Raw genomic sequence first — 12,109 nt, 5'->3', positions numbered from 1 at the left:
GACCATGGTCCTGAGAAACCTAAAGATGCATTATGTTCCCCCAAGTTGCCAAAGGAAACAGTCCCAGATGCTGCGCTTTTGGCCATGAGTGGGTTTAGTTACACGCCTTCGAAGGACATGCAGATGTGTTTGCTGTATTTCAAGAGTCCCTTATGCTTTTCTGGCTGGTGCAAGAAAAGCAAAATGGAGACTATTTCTTCAGCTGTTAACACCCATCCCTTTGAATCAGAGATTCTCAACCTGCTTTTGGTCACCATGGACCTAATTCTGCATTCTGAATTTTTTTTTTAATTGAAATGTTGTGATGTTCATGTTATTTTTTTTTGTCTATTTATTATTTTTCTCAGGTGAGTTAAAAACCCTGGCCCTTTTAGACCGAGAAAAAGTTCCTGTGTACAACCTGATTGCCAGGGCAACAGATGGAGGTGGCAGGTTCTGCCAGTCTGACATCCGCCTGATTCTGGAAGATGTTAATGATAATCCCCCCATATTTTCATCTGACCATTACAATGCTTGTATCTATGAGAATACAGCCACCAAAGCACTGTTAACCAGAGTGCAAGCCACGGATCCCGACTTAGGTAAGCCAGGAACACAGACACATCCTGATAATCCCCTTGTACACCTCTTCTTCTTGGTTGGGCTACCATTCCTTTGCCAGAACCATAATAGGCAAGTTCCTCTCAGAACTTATGCATGTAAAGGCCCAAATTCTCCTTTCATCTTGTGTGCTTCGTATGTATATTATAACTCACTAGGATTCCTTCTCTGCTCTTTCTTTCTGGTATGTATTTTAAAAGAATCACATTATAAGTTCCTTTACCCTCCTACAAAATTTTTATTGTGTTTTTTTGTTTGTTTGCTTGTTTTCCTAATTAAAGGTAACCATTTCCCTCTTTTTCTGTGTCTTTTGAATATAGTTAAAATTCATTGTGTAGCAGGGAAAATTCATTTCCTTTTCGATAAAGAATTCTATCACATGCAGCAGTTGAGAAATGACAATCACAATTTATTGTGCCGCCCTTTAGTGCAAAGACCAATTACTAAATGCATTGTCACCCCCATACTGTCTTTCTGACGGCCATTTCCCAAAGCATTTTGGTCACGTATGAAGTGACATTATGGGGGAACAGGAAGGAGAATTAGAAATTAGAATTGAAAGTTACCAATAAAGTTTATATTAAAACCCACTTTACATAATGAGATGGTGAACTCTGAAAGATGTAAGTTAATTGCTAGGTAATCCTTCTGAGGATGCATAAGTTATTGGGGTGACCGCATGATGGAATATATGAAAGGGCATTTAGACATCCTTATGGTTCTGTGTTTTAAGAGCTGAAAATCAGAGGATTGCAGGATAATGGGGGTGTGTCTGATGTGCTAAATAGACATTTATATAATTCAATGTCTTATTGCTCTAATTCTGCATTGAAAAGAAATTTATTGGACAAATGGAAAAGTAAACATAGAATAAATAATTGTAAGCAGATTTTAAGTCCAAGACTTCTGGAGATTTCTTCTTAGTGAAGTCACTGATTATGTCTGGAATTGCAGCTGCAATCTAAGTAGTCACTTTGATTTTGGAAGGTTAAAAAGGTCTTTTACATTATATGACTTACTCCATATTGGGGTAGAGAGGACCTGTGATTTCATTAGCATAGGAAATGCCCATTAAAAGCAAACTCCCTCTAGTCTGCATATCTAAGCTCTGCAATTTAGCATTCTAGAGAATGGCCTTGGGTACTGAGAGTGAAATGACCTGCAGGGTGGGGTACACAGCTAGTTAAGTATCTGAAGCCAGATTTGAACTCAGGTCTTCCTAACTCCAAATCCAAAGTTCTATCTACTGTGCCACCTAACTGCCCCCATAGATTATAGATTGAAAGTTGGAAGGGACCTTAGAGATCATTGAGTCCAACTCCCTTATTTCACAGATGCAGAAACTGAGGCCCAGACAGATCAAATGACCTATCCACAGTCACTCAGCTAGTAAATTTCTGAGGTAGGAGTTGATCCCACATCTTGCTGACTTCTTGCTTGCATTGGTCTCCTCATACTGTGCTTCTGCCCAATAGTCCTCTAAATTAAAGAAAGGTTTTACTTGCCTTTGGCGGAGGTGATATACATATTGATGAATTCAGTTATCATTGAAATAATGAAGATAGGAAAACTTTCCACCTTGGAGGATTTGAATGGTTCATGGTGGACACCCAGAAGTGGTGCAGATAGGCAACGAGGACAATAAAGGGATTGGACTTGCTTCCTGGGTCCCAGTGGAAAAAACTGGGAGCAAGAGATAGAATTTTCACAAATACAAATTCAGCTTTGACTTAGAGAAAACTTCACCAAGCAGAAGTAGAACTATCTTCAGAACTGACATTTATACAGTGCTAACTATGTGCCAAGCACTATATAAGCACTTTATTATATCATTTGATTGTCACAATAACCCTGGGAGGTAAACGCTATTATGATCCTCATTTTACAGATGAGGAAACTGAGGTGAAGTGACTTGCCCAGGGTCACACAGCTAGTAAGTGCTTGAGGCCAAACTGGATCTCAGATGTTCCTAACTCCAGGTCCAACTCTCTATCTGTTGCACCACCTAGCAACCCCTACTGAGCAGCAGCCCATGTATGTGTTTGGTATGAAACATCTTCTAGTGAAATCTAGATGGACATTTGTGGAAGGGGTTGTTTAAGGGATACTTGGTCAGTCATAGACTAGGCTAAGTGGCCTCTGGGGTCCTCTCAACCCCAGTTCTTAAGCTGCTTAAATGCTTCTCTGAGGAGCCAGTGAGAGTGAAAGGAAAGCCACCTCATGCAGAAGTAGCAGTTTCTTACTCTTTAGTAGGGCTTGGAGGAGAATGGGCGGAGTCTAGAGGTTTCTGTATTACTGAGCTTGAAGGCAGATGGAACCTCATCCATTATGATAAGTAGAAGATGGGCAAGCTTGACAAAGGATACATGCCCTTGGAGAACAAAGGACAGGTGGACGTCTGGGGCCTGGTTGAGTTGGACCTTCTCCTGCACCTGAAGGCAGCTTCGCTCAAAGGATCCTCCACCACATGCCTGGAACCTCAGAAGCCATTAGTCTACCCACTTCATTGTACAGTGACTTGTCCAAGGTCATGTACAGGTGACCTCGTGTCACAGCAGGATTTGAACCTATATTCTCTGTCTCCAGCACAACACTCTTTCCACTGTATAAGATGTGGCCGCAGCACAGAGGACCGACAAGAACGGGGACCCTCTAATGCTTGGGGCCGCAATAATGACTGTCACCAAGCCCAAGAGGCCTGTTCTTTATACTTTCACCCCCCCCAGCTCTTGAGTGACATGCAGGTGCTCGTTACCCTGAGAGCCTTTGTTCAGAGATGAACCAACCACAATAAAAGGATGAGCTGTGTGGGTCAAAGATGAAAAAAAATGATCGTGCCATGAATTTTATGAGTTCTACACAAGAACGTGCCACTTGCCCTGGCTTTAACACACTCTCAATTTTCCTGTAAAATGGAAACTTCTTCACTCCCATAAACCAGTGACATGAACTAATGGCCCAACATTTGCAAAGCATAGTACTTTCGAGAAAGATGAGGACACCTTTTCTGCTGTGCCCTTTGGGTTAGCGTCCTGAGCACTAATTCTGCCTCCTTCATGGAGACAGATTGGTGTTTAGGCACCTAATTTAGGGCCTCTCAGACAAGCTCAGGGAATCTATGGTAATGGAGAAAGGATATCTGTGAGGATTTCAGGCAAAAAGAAAGGGTGATTTTTGTAGGAAAATACATTATGTTGTGCCCCAAGAGTTGTTTTATTTCCAGCCACAAGAGAGGGGTGAAGGATTGTTATTCCTTGCAGTAAACAAGAACGTGGAGGAAGACAGGGTTATGACAAACAAATCTGCTAGCCTATTCTAAGAATATAGCTATTGTGAGAGGCTTAGAATATTTTCTAAGGTCTCTGTGCTGCCTTAGAAGTTCCAAGAATTTGCTAGTAGACTAGAAGCTCCTTGAGAGTAGGGAACATTTATTTTCGTCATTTTTATGTTCAGAGACTAACACTCAGTAACCACAAAATAAACGTTTATCTAATTGAATGGAACCTATCACAGTGACTTCTTCTTAAATTATATATAAGGGAATTGCCTGATCTATCATAATCTCTTGAAACAATGTCTTTGGCCCAATATTAGAGGTATAATCATAAAGAATAAATTCAAGGGCAGCTAGTGGCACAGTGAGTAGAGCGCTGGCCCTGGAGTTAGGAGGACCTGAGTTTGGATCCAGCCTCGGACACTTAACACACACATACACACAAACTAGCCGTGTGACCTTGGACAAGTCACTTAATCCCAATTGCCCTCCCAAAAAAAGGCAAAAAAAAAAAAGAAGAAATTCAAGAAGGTAGAAGGAGCTTCCTTAGCCTAGTTTTTCCTATGTTAGGTTTTTTTTTTTTTTAAGTTACATAGAACATACTCATTTATATACTTGGATAAATATTTTATGTATTTGAAGTGTTTGCCCTCTTTGAAAACAAGAAAAAGTAAGATCAAACAAATGACTAGCATTTTTAAAAAATCTCAGACCTGTGATTTCCTTGGTATATGCAGTTCCCAGTTCCTTTATTGAGGCAACCAGTCTGTAACTTGCAGTCTTAAAGAACTGCCTTGAGCACTGGCAGTTTACATGATTGGTCCAGGATCATATAGAAAATGTATGTCAAGGGTGACTAGGTGGTGCAGTGAATAGAGCACCAGCCCTGGAGTCAGGAGGACCTGAGTTCAAATCTGGCCTCAGACACTCTAGCCATGTGACCTTGAGCAAGTCACTTAACCCCAATTGCCCTGCCTTCCCCCTCCAAAAAGTCAAAAAATTGAAAAAAAAAATCAAATGCTACTAAAGAAAATGTATGTCAAAGCCTGGCCTTGAACCATGAAAGCGGTAGCATAAAGAGCTGAAATTTGATGTCCTACACTGAGTTCTTCTAAGAGCAAATCCATATTGAGTTTAGTTTTCCCAAACAAAAATCAAAGCCTAAGACCTCCCAAGCAACAAGGGAATAGGCAGCTAATCAAAAGTTCATCTTAGTGTTCATCTTTATGATGTCTACAAAACACTAATGAGTTCATTGACACAAAATGCTTTAGATTTGGAGAAAACATTGTCTTTGGGGTTAGATGACCAGGATTCAAATCCTACCTCTGATTCTTACTACCTCTGTACCCTGGGCAAGTTACTTAAACTTCTCTGGGCCTCAGTTTCCTCATCTGTGAAATGACAGGACACAGACTATAAGGTCCCTTCCACTTCTTGATATGTTAACCTATGGCCTTTAACCAGACCATCTAGTCATTTCACTTAACTGCTGACTGACTGTAGTTATGAATCTGTCACGTTTTGAAAATTGTGAAGAAAATTTTGAAAATTATGACACTTGAAAAATTATGAGATAGGTTAAATCTTTAGTAAGGTAATATGAAAGAGTGGGTGGAATGTCCATAATGAAAACATAAAAGGTATTCTGGTTTTGAATTTAGGGTTTTCACCAGGTAGGATGCATGCCTATAATCTCTGATAAAGGAGGCTGGCAGATCCCTTGAGCTCAAAAGTTCTGAGTTTGAAATAGGACTTCCTATTGGGAAGTCCTATTGGGTGGCCACACTAAATGCCTGCAATGAGTCAGGTGCCAATGTAGTGAGCCCCTGGAAGAAGAGGATCACCAGGCCTTCTAAGTAAAGGCAAACTAACCCAGAATGGAAAAACAAAATTTCCCTGTTTCTCAGGTTAAAGCTTCCATATGGGTCAGGATTGGGATCTGGCTTGTGAGTGGCCACTGCACTTCTAGTTTGGGTGACATTAGGGGTTCCCAATTTTTTTTTTAAAGTGAATTTAGGGTTTGCCAGAGTGATACATGATCTCAGCCTTTTAAGCAGTTGGATATAAATATCATTGGCACCATTAAAATGAGAAGCCTTCACCCCTGCACTCCCAACCTAACCAGCTATGAAACTTCCTGAGACTGCCATGTTATATACACTGTGACTCCTTAAGGTACCACCACACTCCTGGAAAAAAAAAAATAGTACTTGGCATTTAGAATGACTCTAATCTCCTCCTTTTTCCTTACCTCTTCCTCTACCTCCAGAGCCCTACTAAGACTGGTGACTAATGGAACCGGTATAAAACATAGATAAAAATGTTAGAAGTGATTCAGGCAGGCCCTTTGGCATGGTATCAGCCCCACCTTTAATACATAATTTCTTAAAGTCCTTAAAATCACATGTGTGTCTGCATCTACGCTGGTCATTCCAGCTTTCAGTTCTCATTGGACTCTCCCCACTTTCATCACAAAAATCTCCCAAGTGTTAAGATCTAGAAATAGGAATTCATCTCATAATTATTCTGTTATTCTTAGAGTCCTCCTCATGAAAGGAGCCGGGCATTTTGGGGGTAATTTTAAACTTAAAAACAAAATAAGAAAAGAAAAAAACCTAAATACAAAATAAATGAAACAAATTGCCCTATACACAGCAGAATATGAGAGGATTCAAAATATAAAGCAATACATTTACATTTCAAAAAAGCCTATATAATAAATAATACACATTGTGTTCAGAGCTGTCCATCTTTTCTTTACTTCCTTGTAGGTTTTATTTTGCTCTCTGCTGTGTATTTTTTACTTTGGTTTTTTTCCCCCCTTTCTCCTTCCCCTCCCCCAAGACAGTTACAAGAAGGCTTGGATAGATAGATACATGCATGCATAGACATACATACAGATACACATACATATATATATACATAGATATCTATAATCATATACATTCATATGCCTCTATGTAAGACTGTACTATACTTGTTTGCATTAATAAAATCCTTGAGGGCAAGAACTATTTCATTTTGTCTTTGTATGTGTGTAGAAGCTTCATAATATATGTTTGCTGAATGAAGGAAGGAATCGTTCTGAATTACCCAGTTCCCACCTATCTAGGTTTCCATAAAGCAGGATATTATAGCATTGGACCCTTCTGCTTGATGGTGCAAGGGAGACAGAGCCAAGAAATAGCTCCTCAACTGACCTCCTCCAAGAAGGGGGTAACAGATGACCTGACATGCTAAAACTGCAAACTGTCCATATGGCTATATTTGTTTGGGGAAATGTATGCTTCGATGAAGGTCAGTCATGATCAAAATCAGGAAAAGTATTTCTGCCAGAGTTGGGGCACAGATGCTTCCCCACTCGTGCCGAAAGCAGAAACTTCTGAAACAGCCTTCTGCAACAGATGGTTTTGCAGCTTTTCCCCAAGCAAAGAGCATTGAAGCAATCCAGTGCGGGGGGAGATACATGAGTTATGATGTCACAGCTGTTGGCTTATCCTTGGAGCTTTGAATGGATTATCTCTGGCTTGCTGGGCCTGTATATTATTAAAATCGTACTCATTTCCCCGAACAGCAGCAGCCTTCTCATAGATCATGAAGATAACCCCCCATTTACATAAACCTTTAAAGTGGGTAGAGTGTTTTTCTCATAACCACTCTGTGAAGTAGGCAGTGCAAGGATTATTAACTCCTTTTACAAGTGAGGAAACTGAGTTCCAGAGTGATTTGTCCAAGACCACAAAGCTATTTTGTGACAAAATCAGGACTCAAACCCTCATCTCCTGCCTCCTCAATGAGGCAGTTTTCATACTGTACCAAGAATTAGGATCCACAATGTTTTGAGAAGGAGTTAGTCTTGAGGAATGTTTGTCCTTTATTTGGCACTATACTGTTTAGTGTCTTTGCCAGGCACCACAGGAGGGTGGATGGCATTATTTCTAAGTTCTCTATGTCAGTGATTTAATACGGATGTTATTTTTTTCTCTTCCAAAGCTTAGTTATTCTCTGAAGTGTTAAATCTTTGATGGCAGCTGAGGAGTCGTTAAAATGTCAGTAAAAATTAAACAATCTTCCTTCTCCCTTCTCCACCCACAAAGGCCAAGAGACATGAGTCATTCTCTGGAGGACATTGAGGTCTAAGCCCTCTGCTTGTTGTAGATAACAAAAATATAATCATCTGTCTGAAGCCTTTCTTTAGGGCATTCAAAGAACTTACCAGTAATCCTTACAGTAGATGAATGATGGATAGTGATCTCTCCTACCTGCAGATGAGGAAACTGAGGAGTAGCAGGTTAAGTGACTTTCCCTCGTCACACAGCACAGCAGGTAGGAGAACTGATTGAAGAGTCCTGGAATCTTGGCTCAGAATCTAGAAAACTCACTGCTGAATCCTTCTGCTTCCCAGTGGTATTTAGATACATTTCACCATGCAGCCTGATAGCCTCCCCATCCCTCACCCAATGGGGATCACAGATGGAGGAGTCAGTCAGTGCAGATCTTTCTGCCCTCAGGTTATGTAAAGGACCATCTCTGATTCAGTTCTGTGTGATACCTATACCTGATGTCTCATAAGGTCAAATCATGAGGTTACTAAGTGTATCCCTAAATGCTGTGCTAATGAGGATTACCCAGTACCCTTGGAATTTCTTTATGTGGAAATTAGAATTTCTGTATGTGGCTCAGAGCTCTGAAAGCCATATAAATGGATCTGTGATCTCTGCAATGTAGACATTCCCTTGTCAGTGCAGATTGCAGCTTCTCCACACCTCCTTGCTTTGCAAATCTTTGAGTGCAGTTTAAGTTGTTGCTGTTGTTTTCATCTTCATGTGTGATCTTTATATCTTTGTCTGTTTCCTTTCATTAATTCTCCTTTGAGGATCTCTTCAATGTATTGGAAACTTTCTGGACCCCTTTGCAATCTGAGGATCTCTTCAACATACTAGAAACTTTCTGGACCCCTTTGCAATCTGGTCGTGTCTATGGGCCTCCTTCTTAGACTAATCTTAAATGCATAAAATAAAAAACATAGAATTACAAAAGAAACTGATTATGTAGGAATAAAATTACCAAATTTTTTAAAGTTCAAAGACCCCAGTTTAAGAACCCCTGACTTTTTTTGCTTCATATGATCATATATCTAGAACTCAAAGGAACTTCACAGGCCAGCTAGTCTAACTCCTTCAACGTACAGATGAGGAAACTGAGGCCTAGGGAAATTAAGTGATTTGGCCAAGGTCATGAAGGTCAAAGGTAGAACTAGAACCCAGATCCTCTGAGTCAGAGCCAGTGATTTTTCCACCCTTCCACATTGTGTTCTTTTCACATTTCTCAGATGCATGTCTTAGGCACTGAGGCCATTCATCCCTCTAATGCACACCCTACAGGACCAGCCTAGTATTTCTTTCCCATTGTACATGTCCTTAATAATGTCTCATGCGGGGCGGCTAGGTGTCGCAGTGAATAGAGCACCTGGAGTTAGGAGGACCTGAGTTCAAATCCAGCCTCAGACACTTTTAACACTTGCTAGCCATGTGACCTTGGGCAAGTCACTTAACCCCAATTGCCCTGCCTTCTCCCCTCCAAAAAGCAAAAAACAAACAAACAAATAATGTCTCATGCAGCTTCTTGCACATGCACATCATCATTGAGGATGCATTATTAATTGTTCATACCCAGCAAGTATCTCTTCATTGTCCTTTGGGTCACCTGCAATATCTGTTCTTCCTCACAAAAGTCTCACTTATGGAGGTGATAGGTCGTGGAGGTTATGCTGGTGGAGTAAAAGCTGGGTCAGCACATGTGCTAGAAAGGCTTTCTGCACTGAACTTGGGAGCAGATCCTTTCTTCATTGTTCAGCCAGCCCAGCTAAAAGTCAAGTGACTTATCACTCTCAGACACTAACCCCTTAGTGATGATGGGAAGAGGAAGAAGAAGAAGAATAGCTAGCTACTAACATTTGCATGGTATTTTAAGGTTTAAAAAAGTGCTTTACATAGATTATCTCATTTGATCCTCACAACCTTGCAAGGTAGATGCTGTTATTATACTGGTTTTACAGATTAGCTGTTATGTAGTTGCTTGATGTTTGAGAAGCACCTTACATAATGTTATCCCATTTGAGTTTCACCACCACCCCTCGAGGTAGGTGTTGTTATTATCCACATTTTACGGGAGTGAAAACAGCTAGACAGAGATTAAGTGACTCATCTAGGGTCACACAGCTGTTAAGTACCTAAGGCAGGATTCTAACCCAAGCCTTCCACAGTCCACTATGCCACCTAGCTGCCTCATTAATCAAGTGATTCATTTTTTTATCCAGTGATCCATGAAATAGATCTTGCTTTTTTTTTTTAACAGACCTAAAATTTCATTCATGTAGGGAATACTGGGGGAATAAATTAGGAGAGAAAAATAGATCAGCACCTGTTTCACAACTTATAGTCTAAGAGAGTTGCCCAGAGCCGTAAGAGGTTAAACCATTTGACTGGGGTCACAAAGGCTGAACTTGAACCATGTCTTCCTCACCCCAACGCCAATTTCCCCTCACATGATAGACACATAACAAAAACCTTGCACCTAGTAAGGCACCTAAAAAAAGTTTATTGAATTAAGTTTCCAGTTCCTTTTGTCTACTGCACCCTTTCCCCCATCACCACTTTTCTCATTACAGAATAAAGGGACAAAACTGAGGTCACAGTTCTCCAAAACAGCTCAGAGCTCCGGTAAATTCTTGCCTACTGGGCAGGAGTGGTTCAGAGAATTCAGCCTAGACTAACGTTAGAATCAGAGTCATCAGAGTCACTCATTCTGGTTCTATGAGCCATACTTCCTTCTACCTCTTATTGGCCCTAAGTAAAGTCTGATGACCTATGCTTTGGTGTTCTGCCTGGTGGGAACTTGCCAGCTTTAGTCATCACCCCATGAAAAACTTTTAAAAGGCACTCTGAAAGAAGCAATTAGAGACTATTTAAAAGTAATTGCCAACTTAAAAAGTAATTGCTAATTTCCTGGACCTCCTCATGGCAACTTTCTGTTTTATTTCATATCAGCTGTAGGCATTTATAAAAAGAGGGGGAAAAAGATTAGTCTCAGTGTTTTTGTTGTCGATGCAATGTGATTGTGTACTGCAGAAAATGGTAACAAATGTTTAGGCCTGTTGGTTTTCTCCTAGCACTTAAAAAGAAAAAAAGAAAAGTTGAATACAATTTGTTCCCTGAAATCCCTTCACAATGGAGACTATTATCAAAAAAATGTTTTCCCAAAGAAAGGCAGTGACTTCATGGGTGCAGATTAAAACAGAGAATGGAATTTACCATAAGACCTAAAAATCTTAAAAAGCTTAGAATACTGAGGGATGATCTTTAAGCACAGCTGCTTAAAACTGTTTCACGTGGTGTTGTCATTAAAAAGTAAGCAGGTATGAGAAGTTGAGAACTTAGCTATCCTCTGGATTTGGTGTTAAGTGAAAGCATTGTTCTTTCTATGAATTTTTAAAAAAAATATTGAACACTGTGGCTTCATGTCGGCTCTGTTTTCTTTTTGGAACCTTACTAATTAGTTTAAGACTGTTTTTATTCAAGCCCCACAAGACTTCCATAGATGACTTGGTTCCCATTCTCATGTACTTGCTTTGTCTCTAGAATTTGTTTTGGCCATGTATATTTTATCTCTCAAATAAGAAGGCAAGATTTCTGGTGAGATGACTGAATGAATAGTTGAGTCTAAATCCATTGCCTCTAAACAGCAAGAAAGGCACCAAATGAAGTAAAGAAACAATAGTAAATCCTCACAAAGAAAACTCAGGGAAAATTAAACATAAAAAGTAAAGAAAAAGAGTACACAGAAACTAGGTCCTTGAAAAATGAATATTCTGAGCAAAAAGTAAAACTGGAGAAAGCAGCAATATTTGAAGAACAACACATAGATTCACAGAAATGAGAAAAAAAATAGCCACACGAACTAGAAGAATAATTTAGAAGCTCAAAAAAAAGAATAGAAAACAAAGAGAGCTATAAGGAGGAAAATTACAATACTTATAGAAGAATTAGAAAAGACAAATGAGAAATTTGACATATTTGAACAGATGGTTGAGCTCTTTATAAGTCAGTAAACACTGTTGAACAGAGAAAGGCAAATCAAAAAACACAAATATAAAGAGATGAAACCATGATTCTAACAATGTAATGGATCCATGAACATGCCAACTTAAGTAATGCAAATATTAGCTCACAC

At 39.8% G+C, this 12,109-nt stretch overlaps 1 protein-coding gene across 4 annotated transcripts in view; it reads left to right on the top strand.

The window, feature by feature from the left end:
• The window catches only part of FAT3 (FAT atypical cadherin 3), a 760,616-nt gene that overhangs the window by 663,644 nt on the left and 84,863 nt on the right, over positions 1–12,109 (top strand). For 3 of the 4 annotated variants that reach the window (XM_069080441.1, XM_069080440.1, XM_069080439.1), the window contains one exon: positions 348–581. In XM_069080441.1, the coding sequence (XP_068936542.1) occupies positions 348–581 (234 nt within the window). Of the gene's footprint in view, positions 1–347; positions 1,353–12,109 lie in introns of those variants that run through there. The other variant, XM_069080442.1, reaches the window with a different exon arrangement.

This window comes from Petaurus breviceps, unplaced genomic scaffold (assembly GCF_028583685.1).
Source record: "Petaurus breviceps papuanus isolate PSGF00001 unplaced genomic scaffold, PetGlider_PUasm1.0 91133, whole genome shotgun sequence".
In the NCBI taxonomy this organism is placed as follows: Eukaryota; Metazoa; Chordata; class Mammalia; order Diprotodontia; family Petauridae; genus Petaurus; species Petaurus breviceps.
The sequence above is the reverse complement of the archived record's forward strand: the minus strand, read 5'-3'. Positions and strand labels throughout refer to the sequence as shown.